Below are 17,647 nucleotides of genomic sequence, written 5' to 3' on the forward strand. Positions count from 1 at the left end.
TCTTTTATTTTGTGTTGTTAGGCTTAGTAGCTGTCTCATTGATTTACCCTTCATTTCTTTTTATTGTGAAATAAATGAAAATTAGAAATCATATAAATATGAGTTTGAGTTGTAGGGAAGACTGTTAAGATCATCTAATTGATAAACAGAGATTTCTGTCCAATGAAAAAAAATATGAGACAGTTTGGAAAAAATTTCAGATTAGTATTAACATTTTGACAATCTCATCTAAAAAAATAAGATATAACAAGGTATATAAACTGAGACTTTTTGTGCTGTGACATTTTGTCCATGACATTTTGTGCTGTGACTTTCTGTCCTAAATTCTGTACTGACTATATGTGAGACCAAATAGTTGACAAATAATAAAGTTAATTATGAAAATATATTTCTGGCAGAATCCTGAGAATGTATGCTGGCATGTGCTTAGTACATTTTGTTTATATTACCTATTTACCATACACCACATCTTTCTATATCTACATGTATGTACATACCGTTTTTATTTTTACTAAAAAATGAAAATAAATAAATAAAAAAAAGGATATGTAGTATGATTGTCAATGCAACAACTATCCCCCAAAAATAAATAAAAAAAAGGATATGTAGTATGATTGTCAATGCAACAACTATCCCCCAAAAATAAATAAAAAAAAGGATATGTAGTATGATTGTCAATGCAACAACTATCCCCCAAAAATAAATAAAAAAAAGGATATGTAGTATGATTGTCAATGCAACAACTATCCCCCCAAACACAGGAACAAGTATTTAAACAATATCATGTCACACTTCAACCAATGATCAACTTCTATAGGACCCGAGAAAACAAAATGTGAAACAATTAGAAAGGAAAACTAGAGTTAAAAAAAATAAATGATAAGTTATCCTTGAAAAAAGGACATCCGTTAAGACAAAACAAAACAATTATTTTATTTTAAAACAATAAATGTTAATTGTCCAAAAAAATGTAAAATTAATTATTTTTTATCACATATTATTTATGATACATGTTAACATTACTTTACAAATTACAATGCATTGTGTCAAATAGAATATTTATGTATATATGTTGTATTAGCTAAAGAACTCTTGTTTCTTTCACTGTGGTTAATATGTAACCAATGAAATTTGTTAAAAAATTCATCAGACAATTCCCCCAAATTTTTGTGGTTTAATACATGAAATAGATATTTTGTACATATAACATGTATAATGTCTTTCTATTTGTCAATATGTTGACTAATGTTTTATACAGTATAACTTTTTTCAATAGAAATGCCCACACATGAGTTGCTATTAAGTTAATGCCATAAAATGAATAATAACTTTCTCACGTTGTACTTTATTTTCAACAATGTAAAAATGAGCTTCATGTAAATTTGTGTATTGAAAAAAAGCAGAGGTCCTAGGCTAATAAATTATGATCTATGGCCAAAACATGGCCGGTTTAGGGCCCTAGATTGAAAATGTTACTGTTCACTAGTCCAAAACTTAAGATTGTGAGCTCAAACCATGCTCATGGCAATGTTTGCTTGAGTCCACAATAATTGACTAGGATAGTCAGATTTTCTGCAGAAGGTCATGGTTCTTTCTGAATACTCTGGCTGTTTCCACCAATAGAATATATAACCATGGTAATGTATCAATTGTGCCAAAACTGTCATTGATCAATAAAACATGCTTTTTCAAATTTAACACTTAGTATGATCTTTCAGGTGGCCATTGAATCTCAAGAACTAGCCCACATGTATGAAGATCTTGTGATTGAAAATGGAGCTAGGATCCACGAAGACATGGTGTTTGATATGGCTGGGAAATATCTGTTTACTATAACAGACAAAAAGGTAAAATATTTGCGATCTGTATAGATTATAATTGAACCATTGCCATATTTTGCCCTATGTTCATTTGACTCTGGAAACAACTAAATGTGCTATGGTCAAGTTGTGATTAACAGTACCTTTATCCATTAGGAAGAGATCAGAGAGCCTTAAATATGGACCTTAATGAAGAGATCAGACGCCCTTGAATATGGACCTTATGGAAGAGATCATAGGCCCTAACTGTGGAATATCACATGATTTAAAGATGCTTTAACCATATAAACCATAATGTTTGTTTACCATGGCCATGCACCAGAAGCAGCATCATGAAATAAACTTTTATGAGTTAAGTCCTCCTCACATACAAATACACAGAACTAAGTTAAATGTTTAACAAAGTATTATACTTCTGCAAGTCCACAAAATCAAATAGCAACAAAAATACAAATTTTCCTCCATTGACGAATTTTTTTTCGTAGATGGAGGAAAAATTGATACCAGTAAAAATCACTGAGTCCACAGTAGATTTGAAAGTTGTCATAACTGCCAAGGCTTCACACCTGATAAGTGATCACTGCATATATACCTATTATTGACATTTTAATGATTGACAGACGACAAGTTAATCAATCACAGGTTATTGTCAAAACACACTTCAACATGTGATATGGTCATCAGGGGGTACATTCTGTGTTGTTTTTTCACTCTAAGGCAAACAGTATTATTAGGTACAAGTACTTAGAAGTACTTATAATACCTTTGTTGTAGATATACTTAACACCATTTGGGTGTCTTTTCTTGTGTTTAGTCAGCTAACCTTTTAAACAGATATATATATGACATTATATATATTAGTATTGGGAGTACTTAATATTGTCAGGACAAGAAATGGATGAAAACGTTTTTCTATGGTGTGATTTTGTTGTTTTATTGATATTTATCCCAAACCTTCTATTGTTTGTATGACATTATTGTTTGACCTTAACATTTTTACATCAGAAAACCATTTTCAGTTTTTTTGTGCTTTGGCTGTAGATGAGGATTTTCCTACTTTTTTATTTCCTCAATTTTGGAATGTCCTTTTGTATAGTTCAAACATAATTTAAACATTCACAAAAAATATGATTTGTTAATAATAAGTAAAGATAATAAGTTATACGACAGCCAAGACCCTATTGTCATATTGTGAAATTCAGATTAAATTGCATAATAGCCTTTTACGAAAGGAAATCAGTATTTAAGATATAAAAACCAAATTGTACAACTTATATATTATAAATTGCTTTTCAATACTTATTGACATCAAAAATGTTTTAAATTTCATTGGATTCTAATATAGAGTCTTTGCTTTTAAAAATTTATAAAGTTTGTCGACTGAGTTAACTTGTGATAAGAGCGTTATAAAGGAAATCACTACGAATAGAATCCTGTCGATCGGTGGAGCAGAAAATATCGGAGATCTAATGATAAAAACCTTTTCTATATTGAATTTATTCTGAATCCGTCTATAACAATGCCTGACATATTACAAATGATAAGACATTACTAATAATTGCTATCTTTTTTGTTTTTCACATGTTTTCTCCGGGAATCCATTGATTTTTCGTTGTAAGGTGTTGATGGATAAATTTGGTCGGACAGCTGATGTATATACGATTTACATAGGTGTTAATGCTGAAATGTCATCAGTATCAACTGGCTTCCGATAATGATGAATCCGAAATTGAAAATTAACCTATATTTTTAGTTATCAAAGAGAAAAAAAATTGTTGACCACTTTTTTTTCACCCAGAGGAAATACTTTACACATTCTTAAAAGTGATAATAGGATTTGCCGATTTTTTTTTTGGACACCTTTTTATAATGTCAAAAAATTTGCTGTATACTTTGTCACTATAAAATAGTCTTGCCTTATGCTTTATCATACTTCTGTTCAAGTGGACAGTTTGGTGATGTGGGTGTAGTGTCAGTTCATCCCTTGCTCCTAAAGCTTATGATAGAATAGTCAGAATTTCAATAAACTTTTGAGAACCTTAATCACATGATGTATTTTCATGACTTAAGCACCTCCTATTTTATTTCTTTGTTTCTTCATCCAAATGATTTTTTATGCAGTTAAGCTGCATTATGCGAGCACCCTAGATTTGTGTTCTACCCAATAAATCCTGAAATACTTGCCATTGTTATTATCTAGCTTGTTACTATGTTATATATAACTAATTGAACACTTTTTTAATACTTTTTATTCTGGATTACAAAAAAAATGACAAGAAAAACCTTAAATGATCGTCGATTTATCCAAAAGTTTTAAAGTTACACATAGGAAGTAGTGCTTATTAAGAATCCTTGTGTAGTTCATTATGACTTGTGCTTTTAGCTAAGATGTCAAAGAACAATTGTATGAAATATTTAATCGCCGAAAATCTCTTAAGACAAGCAGTTTAGATTTCCCAAATGACAAAAGTCGTAGGAATATTGTTTGTCATCAATACGTAGTACAACTACGTCAGTAGTCTATTATATAATAAGTTCAACTGTTCATGCTGTTGGCGGCAATTTCAAATTAGAAAAAGAAATTTTCGTAGCTTTTAAATTTGGAGGCAGGTGTGCAAATTAGCGGTGGTCCGAGGTCCGCGACCTTCCACTTTTGCAAGCGGAATTTCGACTAGGATAGTTGGTTTCTAGCTATGCCCGACGTAGTCGCTTTACATTTGAAAGAAAATAAGAAATTACTTTGCAAACCTTTTCACCATGTTCACCAAAGTCTCCAATTAAACGAGCTAAAAACTTATTTTTATTATTATTATTCATGACGGCGATGTTCATTTTGTTCAACTGCTAGCTTTATACAGAAAATCGCCGACAAATATTGTATAAATTCGAGTAAAATCGTATCTGATTGACAAAAACAACATTGTAAACACATAACAATGGCGGCCGTGAAGACAAAATTTTACAAAATCGGATCCGATTCCGGAAGCGGATAAGGGTAATTCCGGGTTTGACAATCATTTACAAAATAAATCCAAGCAGGTGAAAAAATACATCTATGCTTGGTAAATGAATATAAACACTAGTATTGTAAACCAAAAGATATATGTAAAAGAAAGAAAAAGCAGAAAAATATTTTATTCAGAAACTAAAAATTACTTTTTGATAAATTTTAATTTAAAAATCCAATACAACGTGACAGCTGGGAACAGTATATATCTAACAATATACATGTTCTGCTCGGCGAAAATTTAAGTTTGCGCCCCTCCTAACCTAAAATCCTGGATCTGCCCCTCATATGGTTTAGGGGTGGGGAGCTCGACCGTTTCCAAGTTATCAAACAGGAGGGGATAGCAACCCTCCCCCGTCTGAATCCGCCCCTGCATATATTCAAGTATAGGACAATATAATAAATAAAAAATGAAATATGGGGGAGTCCCTGGAGTTACCCCACCCCCTCCTGTTTGAGAACTTGGAAACGGTCGAGATCCACACCCTTTAACCATATATATTCATGCATATGTTTGTGACAATATGAAAAATCAAATGAAATATAGGAAGAGTCGCTAGGGGTCACCCCACCCCTCCTGTTTTAGAACTTAAAAATGGTCGAGATCCCCATCCCTAAACTATATATATTAATGTATAGGACAATATAACAAATCAGATGAAAGATAGGTGAGTCACTGAGGTCACTGTTCACACTCCTGTTTGAGAACTTGGAAATGGTCAAGATCCTTACCCCTAAACCATATATACTCATGTATGGGACAATATGACAAATCAAATGAAATATAAGGGAAGTCCCTGTGGTCATCCCAACCCTCCTGTTTGAGAACTTGGAAACGGTCAAGATCCCCACACCAAAACAATATATATTCATGTATGGATCAATATAACTAATTAAATGAAATATAGGGGGAGTCCCTTGGGTCACCCTACCTTCCTGTTTGAGAACTTGGAAACCAATGAGATCCCCACCTCTAAACCATATATATTCATGTATGGGACAATATAACAAATAAAATGAAATGTAGGGGAAGTCCCTAGGGTCACCCTACCCCCAGTGGCGGATCCAGAAATTTTCATAAGTGGGGCCCACTGACTGACCTAAGAGGGGCCCGCTCCAGTCACGCTTCAGTGATTCCCTATATAAGCAACCAAATTTTTTCCCTAAAAGGGGGGGCCGGGCCCCCTGCCCCCTAAATCCTCTGCCTACCCCTACCTGTTTGATAACTTGAAAACCGTTGAGATCCCCACCCCTAAATTATATATATTCATATGTATGGGACAAAATAACAAATCATTTACATTTACTATGGGCAAGTCAGTCAGACCTCATCTTTGAACCCTGTTGTAGTGAACATTTGTCTGATTCGTGTCTCAGAATTTTTGTACTATAGAACACAAACTCAGTTTTCTTTCCAGGGAAACCAGTCCATTCATACTATTACATGTTCATACAAAGTCAAATTGAACTTCTAGCAGTCAAATAAAACCAAGGTTAACTACCAAGTAGAACAACTGCAATCATTGGGAACTTGTACCACTGCAGACACACCATAAAAAATATACATTGATATATGCATTGCTTTTGAAACCTTGATAACATATAAATTATTTGCCTTAATAAATAAATCATTAGATAAACATGAATGTACTATATATGAATGTTTAATGTTGAGGCAACATTGCCACAGTTTTCATAATTACGGTTGCCTTGGTTTTTGGTTAACTGCCTTCAGCGCTTACAGCGCTTTGATTTTCTTTAGGTGACATAGACTATTTCATTACCACTCTTGATACAAAAGTGTACTGGCTTGCATTTTTTTGTCATATATAAGTAAAAACACATCTCCCTCTCCTTGGATAATTAAATGGTTGTTGCCTTACAGCACACAGACAAGGAGACATGATGTATTTGAATGTACTCTTCAAGTGAATCTTTATTTTCCAATTCATCTTTAGAAGTATAGAACCAGGTGCAATATACAGTTTTTATACAATTACCATAAATTATAGATTTCTAATTTAGATAGGTGAAACAACTAATTTTTTACGGAGAGATACCTGTTCTAGATAGTGATGTTGCATAAAGGATGAATAATTGGACTTTTGTTGTCTATACACCAACTTGATTGTTAAGACATGGATGAAGAATTAGGCTTATTAATACAAGATTAATATGAAAATTGAAGGTTTTATCTTCACAATTGTAGAATCTATTAAAAACAAAATAGGAAAATAAAAATAATGTTATGTGAATGATGAAAGATTTTTTGAAGAAATTTAAAATCAGAAAGCATTGATTTGTATAGAAGTTTTAGAATTTTAAAATAGAGCTTTTTAAAAAGTTTTGGTAATGATGTATGTTTTTTGATGCCTGGTTTATTTTATAATGTTTGTGCCTGTAGAAATATATTAGCAAGGTCATATGTATTTTTTTGTTCAGCTATTAACTATTAAGTGACTATTGAATCATTCTAAATAACTTTTAAGTATTGTCAAGTAACCACTGACTTGTTACTGCAATTGTTTTTCCATTATTATTTTTTTTTAAATGAAAGTTTTAAAACAGTTATTTTTGTTAGTTTATTGAGTTTGAATAGTCCTTGTTACAAATACACTCGTGTTCTGTTGAATTGAATTAATTCCGAATCCTTATCTTCTATCATGTGATGGCCATATCTGAATTTGTTTCATCAGTTGTTTTCAACAGGTCAGTATCAGGATGGGTGCCACTTGTAGTGCAGGAATTGACAATCAAGTGCACATGAGTCCTAAAGGCAATTGCAGTTTGTCGATTTTAATTTAAGCAGAACTTTTCACAGTTTAGATCATTTCTTATCACTGTTGCTGATAAAATGCCAGTATTTCAAAAATCAAGCAGTAAACACCTGTTGGGTTGATTTGTCATTAAAATCATATGATTGAATGTAATCATTTCTCAATGTCTGCATATAGACTCTAGTCTTGCATCCTGGTCATTGAACTTAAAAAGAGCAACTCTGAGAAAGTAAACAACTTTGAATAGAAAAACAAGCTTTGGACAGCTGCATTTTTTATTAGACTTGCTGAAGGTTCAGACTCTATTGCACATTTATTTTGACCTTTCTGTTATTTTTGCAAATGATTTTCTTTAAAAAAATTCTGTGTTTGAATTTGCCTGTCAAGTGTCTTGACAGTATTTTGCCCTTTGGTATGTTTCTGGACTTTCTGATAATTGATGAGGATGAAAAGTTTCCAAGGTATATGTTACTGTTAATTGCCATGGCCACTAGACAAAGAGAAAAAATACCACAGAACAAAAGTTATCTTTCGTGGTTTTACTACATGGTCTTGTGTTGCCTAATCTCATAGATAAAAGCCACCAATAACCATCCCCCATCTACTATTATTCATGCAGAAAATTTAAAATCACAATGAACTTGGTAGTGCTCAGAATTAAATTTCGATCCCGACCACATACTCATGTGTTTTTCTAACACAAATATAAGTCAGTGGTTGCCCTTAGTAAAATATTAATGGTTTTTGAAAATTTGATAATTGTCCATGGAATATTTTACAAAATTAAATTTTCTAGACAAGGACATTTAGAGCTGGACATATTTTTTTAGTATGTCTGTTGTTAAAGAAAGCATTTTTTTTTTACCTCAACCAATCATGTGACAGTCATGTGACAACCATATAGACAAACTAAATGCCAATTTAATTTCTTGTACAAAAATTGCTGTTTTCTAGAGGCTGCAATATTCAATTGAGTCTGCATCATTAGAAGCTTCATGAAAAGTTTTTTTCTGTCTAAAGTTGACTTAATCGAATAAAGTACTTCAGTGCATATTTTTATGAAACATATCAGATTCTTTAAAATCCAAATTGGCTTTTCAACAAACAATAAAGAATTGTCATTATAAAACGGAATTGAAAAAAAGAACACATATATATACACCGACATACAACGGTAATTTACCGTCCTGTTTGTCTGATTTGTTCTCTTTGAATTTTGATCAGTGTTGTTTTAATAGGAAAAACCAAAAGGCTTGAAGCTTTACTAACATCATTAAGGTTAGTTACAATACTGGCTTTGATCTTGTTTGCATATAGCATCAGACTTTAAAATATCTTCATTACAGGCTGCTTTTGAGCTTGATAGAATTAAAACAACACATTTTTTTAATGTCTGTTTTAAAAGGACATTTTTCTTGATAGTGTTGACTGTTTTTCTGTATTTGGATTTTAAGAGCTCGTGTTTACATTTGATGTTGGCGTGGAATCGTATAAATTGCTATTAACAAATTGGAAAATTCTAATTAATTTAACATTTGTGACTTTATCAGGTCTAATCAGTAAATAATAAAAATCCTGTAAAAAGATAGACGTGACATGTAAATATATACTTTAAAGGCAGTCTACATGTACTGCTAAATCTTTCACTCTTGTTATGGATATGAAAAATTCCAAATGATAAAACAAAGTCTTTCTGAATAGAATTCTTTGAAGGATTATTATACATGTACATATACTTTATCTTAATGCTCTTAATTTGGATTTGTTTATCCATTTTTACATTAATTCATGTGAAAAGAAAAGAAAGGTTACGGGGTATTTATTTATGACACAAATCCGTACATGCACTTGAACACACCCAAAGCAGGGAACCACTGCTTTTATTGCTGTTCTTCAATTTATCAGGGTTTTGTACTTGAGTAAATTTATATCAGTTAATTGTAACTAAAAATATAATTACTTATAAACTTCAAAGACAATTGAAGATCATGTGATTGCTGGGCGGTATCCTCAATAAGTTATATCTGTCAAAATATAAGATTATGATTTAATGCAAATTCAGCAAGTGAGCAAGATAAAAGCAATTTTTTTATGGGGTAGACACCAATGAAACAGCATCCTAACAACAAAAATTCATCAAGGACCCTAGTTATGGCAATATATGTAAGGAAATAAAAAGTAATTGCATATATACAGATTTCTTTGACTTTAACTATTTTGCTGCATTAACGTCAGAAATAAAGTTTACCTGGCATCTTCATTTTGGCTAGGGCCTAAATTTTAACTGAAAATCTCTATAATGCTTATATTAATCTGTCTTTCATATCGTTGTGAAGGTTGGGTCCCTGATTGAAAATGTGAGTCTTTTCTGCAGAACAGTGATCACTGATAATGATGTTTATCGTCCTTCTCTTCGCCTATATCACCCTGCTCTGTTGCTCCGTAATCCTCGTATCAAGACTTCAAAACGAGACCAGGCATTATCAGCGACGTCACAATGTGAGAGGAGAAGTTATCAGCGACGTCACAATGCAAGAGGAGACGTTATGAAGCTTGCTTTTGTCAAGCGTAAAACTGTCTTAGGGAGAAAGAAACGACCAGTAATAGAACGATAAAAAGATAATCGGGTTTTCTTCGTATAGATATCGTAAAATATCAGCCGCTTGACACAATGTGAAACTTTTTAGCTCGTTCGCTATGCTCACTCGCCCAAAAGGTTCACATTGTGGCTCGCAGCTGATATTTTACGATATCAATGTGTAGAAAACCCGATAATCTATGCTTAAATCAGCCACCTAATTGGTATTTTATTCATTCTGAACATAACAAGCTATTCAATAACAGCAAATATTTTATTTACATTTTATAAAATGATCATTCATATCTAACTAGAAATACCATTATTCGAACTTCAAAGAAAAATAAAAGATGATTATAAACAATATGAATTTGTACTTCAAAGTGAAGCCAATATGATTAAAAACAATGAGAATCAGAACTAATTTCTGTATAATGGTCTCAACGAGCAATAAGAACACCATGACGTTCATCTAATTCCTGTCGTGTTATTTTGTTTTTATCGATTCTTTAATTTTCATTATTATAAAGCTTGTCAATAGCAGTATTGTCGCTGTATGTGCTCGCCAAAAATGTCGTTGAATATTGTTTTCATGTGATTTCAAACCCAGGGTTTTTATTGATTTTCATGTAAATGTATGTTTTAATTTTAATTGACTATTATTAAAGCGATCGGGTTGATTTGACAACTGGATGCACATGGTTGAATGTTTTCAATTGTTCATAAAATTGCTCTTAAAATGCAACAGTGCAGGATCAAAGCTGTGTTGTTTCTGTTGCATTTAGATGCTTTGAAACAGATGGCTAGTCTGTGTTTTGGTTAATCTTGTCTGGGAAATGTGAATAGAAGGACATGTGACGTCTTCATTACAAATGATATAATCTTGCTACTACAGATTTTCCATGTCTCGAAGCATAGCTCCACGATTATTTTTTTTTATAAAAGTTTTTATTTAATTTGTGGGTTATAATGGAACAAATTTACTGATCATGCAGCATTTATCTTAAAGTACATGTTAACTGAAAAACAACTCAAGTGTCTTTGTAGCAAGAAATCAGAGGAGACCTCTTGTTAACGAAAGATAAGCTTCTGAATCTGTCAGAGTTTCAAGCATTCATTACAAATATGAAAAGTTTATCGTGCAAAACCAATTACATAACAGTACAAAAAGGTCACCATAAAAGCTCCACCATTTTCATATCTGGATTGTACATCAAAATTCCATTATAAAATTCTACTTGTTCCAGTATAATATTTCACATAACTCAAATGTTTTTTCAAGTTATAAACAGCACCTTTACAGAAGGTTGTTTATTGTCAGGGTCAGATTTTATGGCTGTTTATTAAATCAACAGGGTAACATAAGTGGGTGTCACGAAAAAACCAACTATGGAATTTAAGGGGGTTGCAAAATGTTGAAAATGGAGATTCCTTAGTTTAAAATTGGATGTGGGAACTTAACAGGCATCAAGAGAAGGACAATTTATTAATGCTTCAAACAGATATACGTTAGGTTGACTGGATGGTTATAAGAACATGTAAAGACAACTATGGATTTAAAAGGGGGTTGCAAAATGTTGAAATTAAGTTTTTTGTTAGAAATTTATGAATGTTTCAGACAGATATATACTTTTGGTCAAGTGGATGGTTTTAAGTACATGTATAGACATTTTGAAGCAGTTATTGGACATTTGCCTGTAGATATATATATAAAGAAATATGAGACTAAGGAGATGCTTGCATGCTTGCATTATTAATAATATACTTAAGATGTAAATGATTTAAAACATCATATCAGATTCTTATATTTTTATAAAAGTGTGACTCATAAATGGGGTGGGATGCTGATAGGAATAATTAGTTGTCTCCTTTGTTAATATATTTATGTATATAATAACAGTATATTAGTTTACACCTATATATACATACTGAACTAGTATACTTTTTTGTTATGGGGACAGCTGAAGCCTACCTACAGGAGGGGGATTTTCTTGCTGTGTTGACGACCCATTTGTGACCATGGTCTGTTTTCTGCTCTAAGGTGGATTTGTTGTTATATTGAAACATTCCCTGTTTACATTCTCAGTTTTACAGATTTAAAGAAAAGAAAAAAAAAACAGCATTACAGTATAGAAAAGATATGTTTCAGAAGTCTTTTTGGGAATATTTTCAGTTGAAATTACATACACATGTACTAGATGTATATTGGTCTTCTTCATTCTAGATGACTTTTAGATTACCATCAGTTGTTTTCTTCCTTTTCTTTTGGTTTGAGATCGGTGGTTTTGTCATTTGCAATAATATCTTGCCACATGATGGGTACATCTCCTTATTTTTATATTTCCCATCTGAAATACCTTTTAATGTCCTGACACGTACATTATGATGTATGTCCTAAACCCATAACTTTAATATTGTTTGTGAAATTCAAAACAAAAACTGGTTGATGAAAACAACAATTTAGTTCTGAAAACTATGATTAGGTTAATTGTCTGTTTCTCAGAATAGTCATGAAGGTGAGTGGATTAGAGTGGAAATATGTGTATAAAGAAATTAGAATGAAGGTCTGGGAATTCTTTTGTCTTACAACCTCCTATATAATTCAGCCTACTGGTAATAATGTCTTTGTAATGAGACATCTAAATGTATTCATTTATTGAAAAGACAAAAAAAAAACTATGTGAAATGGAAATTTTTAATCTAGCATTCAAAGTTGCAATACCTTTAGGGAATTAAGTATTCATACAATTTTGAAATGCATATTGCAGTTAGTTATAATATTAATTAAAAATGTAGATGGTTTTTTTTTAATGGGGAAAACTAATGCATTTGAAATGTAATGAGCTTTTTTGATGAATTTGATGTATTTCGTGACATGATGAATTCTTTACTAAACCAACATCATATTATACTTTATATTGCTCCTTGTAGACAACTGCAAATTCATATGTTTTATACATGTTTACCATTTTTTGGTGGATCGAGGGAAAATCTTTTTTTTTTATTATTTTTCAAAAAGAATGTGCTATAAACGAATTCAATGCAATAGGAAGCCACAATTAGCACCTATATGTAGGACTCATCTGACAGAGGACATTTTAACAGGACAAAGTTTACCATGTTATTTTGTTGTTGTCATCTTGGAGGTTCTCAGAGCATGCATACAATCATAAAAAAGCACAACAGGTGCAGTTTGTTTGACTTCTGAAAAATGAAGTATGAGTGCAATAAAGAAGTCTATTAAAAGTGAACAAGTTTTCTCATTACATTATTACTTGAAATACAATTTAATTCAGGGGCAATATCAGAAGCAGACTTGATATACAAGATTAAAACATGTGTAAAATGTCTAGAGATGAACTATGTTATACAACAGTTGATGAAGATGATAACAGCTGACCTATACAGTCAGAAAACGTTACACATCTAGGCAAACAAACATGTCAGGTGTGAGATCTTTACCAAAATTAATTCTGATGGCAAATCACATGTTTATATTAGCATATCTGCATATCTCATAATCTGTATACATCTCATAAAGATTTCATATGTAGGTTGTATCTTAATTCTTATGCTGAATGAAAAAAGGTAATAATTCTTTAGACTTGAGTATACATCTCATAAAGATTTCATATGGGGTCGGTTGTAGTATCTTAATTCTTACGGGTGAATGAAAAAAAATAATGCTTCTGTAGACCAAAGATAACCATGAAAATATCAGTCTGGTCGACTTTTGGTGAGGGCTCTTTTAATGACTGTCACGATTTCCTTCATGTATCATATAACTAAAGTTTAGACCCAAGATGAAAATATCTTACTGGTTGACTTCTGGAGAGGACCGGTTTTAAATGGAAGTCAAGGTTTCCTCCATGTATCATATACGTACATGGAAAAAGGTTGTTCGTGTTTACAAAAAACCAAAAAGCTATATTTATCATTCTTTCATTCCAATTAAGATATGAATTATGATATAACGAACAGCAAATGGGGAATTCACATTGTTTAGTGTCAGAATTCGAGTGAAAATGAGATAGCGGTTGTTGCTTTTAGTGCAGAAACAACAAAAACAATATCCTTGTTTTCAGCAAACAAGTTTTTGTTTTAACGTGAGTGTTGTAATGTAAAAGATGATTTTTGCTGAGGAAGAATTTGCTTTGTTGGTATATTCCCAAGTTCTATTTTATCATTTTGTAATCCATTCATGTACCAGCTGTAGATTGAATCTGATAGGGTTAATGCAATTCTTGTTTGTTTATTTTGTCACTTATAAAGTACAAACTGTTGTTGTTCTCAATTTAGTAATATTAATCAGATTTGGGTTAGGGTGTAACCCTGAGTGAGTCCTTACCAGGTTTCTTAAAGATCTCCTGAATAATTACCCTCCTGACCAAGTTTCCAAATTTCTGATTTGCAGAACTTTTGGACCAGCTAGTCAGTGCCATGATAGGAGGGGTAATTTTATTGAACAAATTGAGTTAAGTGGTCTTAATTTAATTGAGAGAAAACTGCAATCATGAGTGAAAATTGAATTGAAAAATTGGATGTAATAAATGATAAAAAATATCATTTGATTGGTATAATTTAGATAACAACATATTTTATAGATATTATGACCCAATTAAACAAGAAATGTGTAACAGTTTATTTTTAACTTATTAAGCATTTATGTGATTCTAGTGTTTATCTGCCAAGTGCATGCTGACATTTCAATGTATTTCAACACTAAAAAAGCTTATTTGAAAATCTTTCTTGACATATTGGAATTATTTTATCTAGAATCTTGAATCTTTCATGGCACCAAAGTGTTTATGTTTTAACTGCCTGTAAAATTTCTGTCAGAACCATTTCTGCTCTGGTTGAACACTTGAAAATTAATAGCATTTTCAAGTACTACCATTTTACATAATCTACGTGTTTGATCAGATGTTTTTTAAACCTTCAGACTATAAAAGGTTTTTTAGCAACAGCTATTTGTCACGATATGGCATAGTGTCTCTTGACGTAATAGGAATTACTGAATGAGAATAAAATATATTGGTATTTTTTGTAATAGAAATTTTTAATATAAATCTTAGTTATGGCATTATATGTTTATGATATAGACAAAAAGATAGTATTGCTAAATGAATTCAGAAAGAGAAAGTTTGAAAAACACATGGTAGGAATTGTTTTGCTACCTAAAGTCCACAGTGGGTAAGTCTCAGACTTATATGGTGAAATTAAGTCATTGAGAAATTGATGTCTTTTCACATTTTGAATAATATTTAGGGAACAGAATAATGTGTATACTACATCATACATGTAATATTTGGTAGTCCCATGCCAATTCTTTGGCATCATTCTAAGAATGATTGGACTCCCTCTGGATCAGATATATCCCCATGCATCCAATATCCTTAAATGTAAAAGAGGTTATCAACTCTTTTAATTTGACTGTATCCATGGGTCTTGCAGACTCCTACGTGTACATGTAGCTGGAGACTTCCCAAATTTCAGCTGCAGGTTGTCAATTTTAAGCTGGAGGACCTTGTAAAAGTCTGGTGAATCAATTTATACCTTATGTCTGGCACTTCACATGTATGTTCTAATGATGTACTCTATATTCCCATTGAGGATGTCAAATAAATTGAGAAATAAACATGGTAAATAAAAGCTTTGGAACTGTCAACAATCTTTTATCTTCAAATTATCTAAAGCAACAATAAAAAGGAGATTAACCCAGCTATAGAGGATAATATCATAAAGTGAAAGTTATAGGTAATTAATTATAAACCATGTTATACATTAAAGAGTACTTAATCAGAAAATATTGTCAATACCATTGATTATCACTTGGTGGAAGTGATTCTTAGATAAATATTTGGTCTATTGTAAATGAGGCTCCTTCAGAAATCTTTATGGCTATGTTTTATGGGATTAAGTTCCTTAGTTTATGGACTTTTATGTAACTAAATGGCTGATACATGTATATATCAATTTGATTGACATCTCTTAAAAGACTGGGTTTTTCAAAATGTTCCCATTTTCTGAAATCTAATGTGAGTTTGTCAGTTTAAGTTAATATAAATGATGTCACTTTTATTTTAAATTCTATTTAGAATAGTTACTTTGGGTAAATATTTTTATACTCTGCACGCAAATGTGCATAACCATAAAATTTATACTGACAAAGAATTCAATAAAGTTTTCCTGGATATAACTGAATAAAAGACCAGATATAAGATTTGACGGTGAATTCGATGGTGAATCACTCGTCAATGATTGTTTCTGATATTAATTTGTTATATGCAAACTTCCATTATTTACACTGAAGCTTACAAGTTCAAATCACAATAGACAAGTTATTGGACAACATGTAAACCACCAATTGAGTTTATCATATTTATGACTCATTATCCGAGGTAGTAGGAGAATACTGGTAGATGTTGTGACCTTTGTAGTCTCCTTTTCAAATCACACTTTTGTTCATCTGAATTTAAAATATTGAATATGAGGTTAAAAATTTCTGTAGTCCTGTCCTTGCTTTGAATTAACACACACACACTTTATGTGTTGTTTATGTAGTAATAACAACAATAGGACCTTTTTTACTGCAGCATGTGCTCTTTCCGACAATTATTTTATAGGACATCAAGAGGAGTGAACCAACTCCTTGTAATAATACAGGCTGGTAGAGTAATCAGGATGTATACCTAAGTCTGCTGCAGTTGGCTTAAAACCTCTGGAAAATATAACTAGTTACAATTATTTTATAAGTTCAACAAAATTTTATAGCTGAAGAGTTGACAAAACCTTGATATTTTTTCCTGCAAATCTGACCCAAGTCTAAGAAGAGTGAAGACGTAATAGTTCTATGTAGGTCTATTCTGGTTCTGTTCCTCTAAAAATTGTTCATAATATATATTTCTTGGCCTTGATGTTCTTTAAGCGTGATATTCTTAAAAGGTGTGTCATGGACATGGTCAGTCAAATTGGAAGCACATGTTTATAATAGCATACATCCCAGGAACTCCTACTGTCTTAGGCACTATACTAATCATTGATGAGATGAATTGACCAGGCAATCAGATCCTCAACCATGAATCATCTTCTGACAATAAAACATTATTACTTAATTACAATTCAAAGCAGTTCTTATCTTGTAATGATAGTATCACTCCATCCCTGTTAGAAAAGATGTTCTTGTGATATCTCAGTAATCCAGGGAAACATTGTAATACCTTACTCATGGGTTGACAAGCTAGACAAGTATGTAAACTGTTGGGTACAAATAAAAGACAATGTGTTGGAGTTCTCAGAGGGGAAAAAACAGACATGGAAACAAAAAAGACTGGAATACTATTCATTGTAACATAATACAGCATGCTCTGAAAAAATAGCCTTCAAAGAAGACATATTCCACTTTGCATGTGTTATCTGTTTAATATCTCTGCAAAGGTTGACATTCATGTAGTAGCATTTAAAG

General features: G+C 31.8%; 1 protein-coding gene across 2 annotated transcripts in view; it reads left to right on the forward strand.

The window, feature by feature from the left end:
• The window catches only part of LOC143082719 (plexin-A4-like), a 104,417-nt gene that overhangs the window by 12,010 nt on the left and 74,760 nt on the right, over nucleotides 1-17,647 (forward strand). For both annotated transcript variants that reach the window (XM_076258553.1, XM_076258560.1), the window contains exon 4: nucleotides 1,719-1,847. In XM_076258553.1, coding sequence (XP_076114668.1) covers nucleotides 1,719-1,847 — 129 coding nt within the window. The remainder of the gene's footprint in view (nucleotides 1-1,718; nucleotides 1,848-17,647) is intronic.

Source organism: Mytilus galloprovincialis, chromosome 1, assembly GCF_965363235.1.
Source record: "Mytilus galloprovincialis chromosome 1, xbMytGall1.hap1.1, whole genome shotgun sequence".
In the NCBI taxonomy this organism is placed as follows: Eukaryota; Metazoa; Mollusca; class Bivalvia; order Mytilida; family Mytilidae; genus Mytilus; species Mytilus galloprovincialis.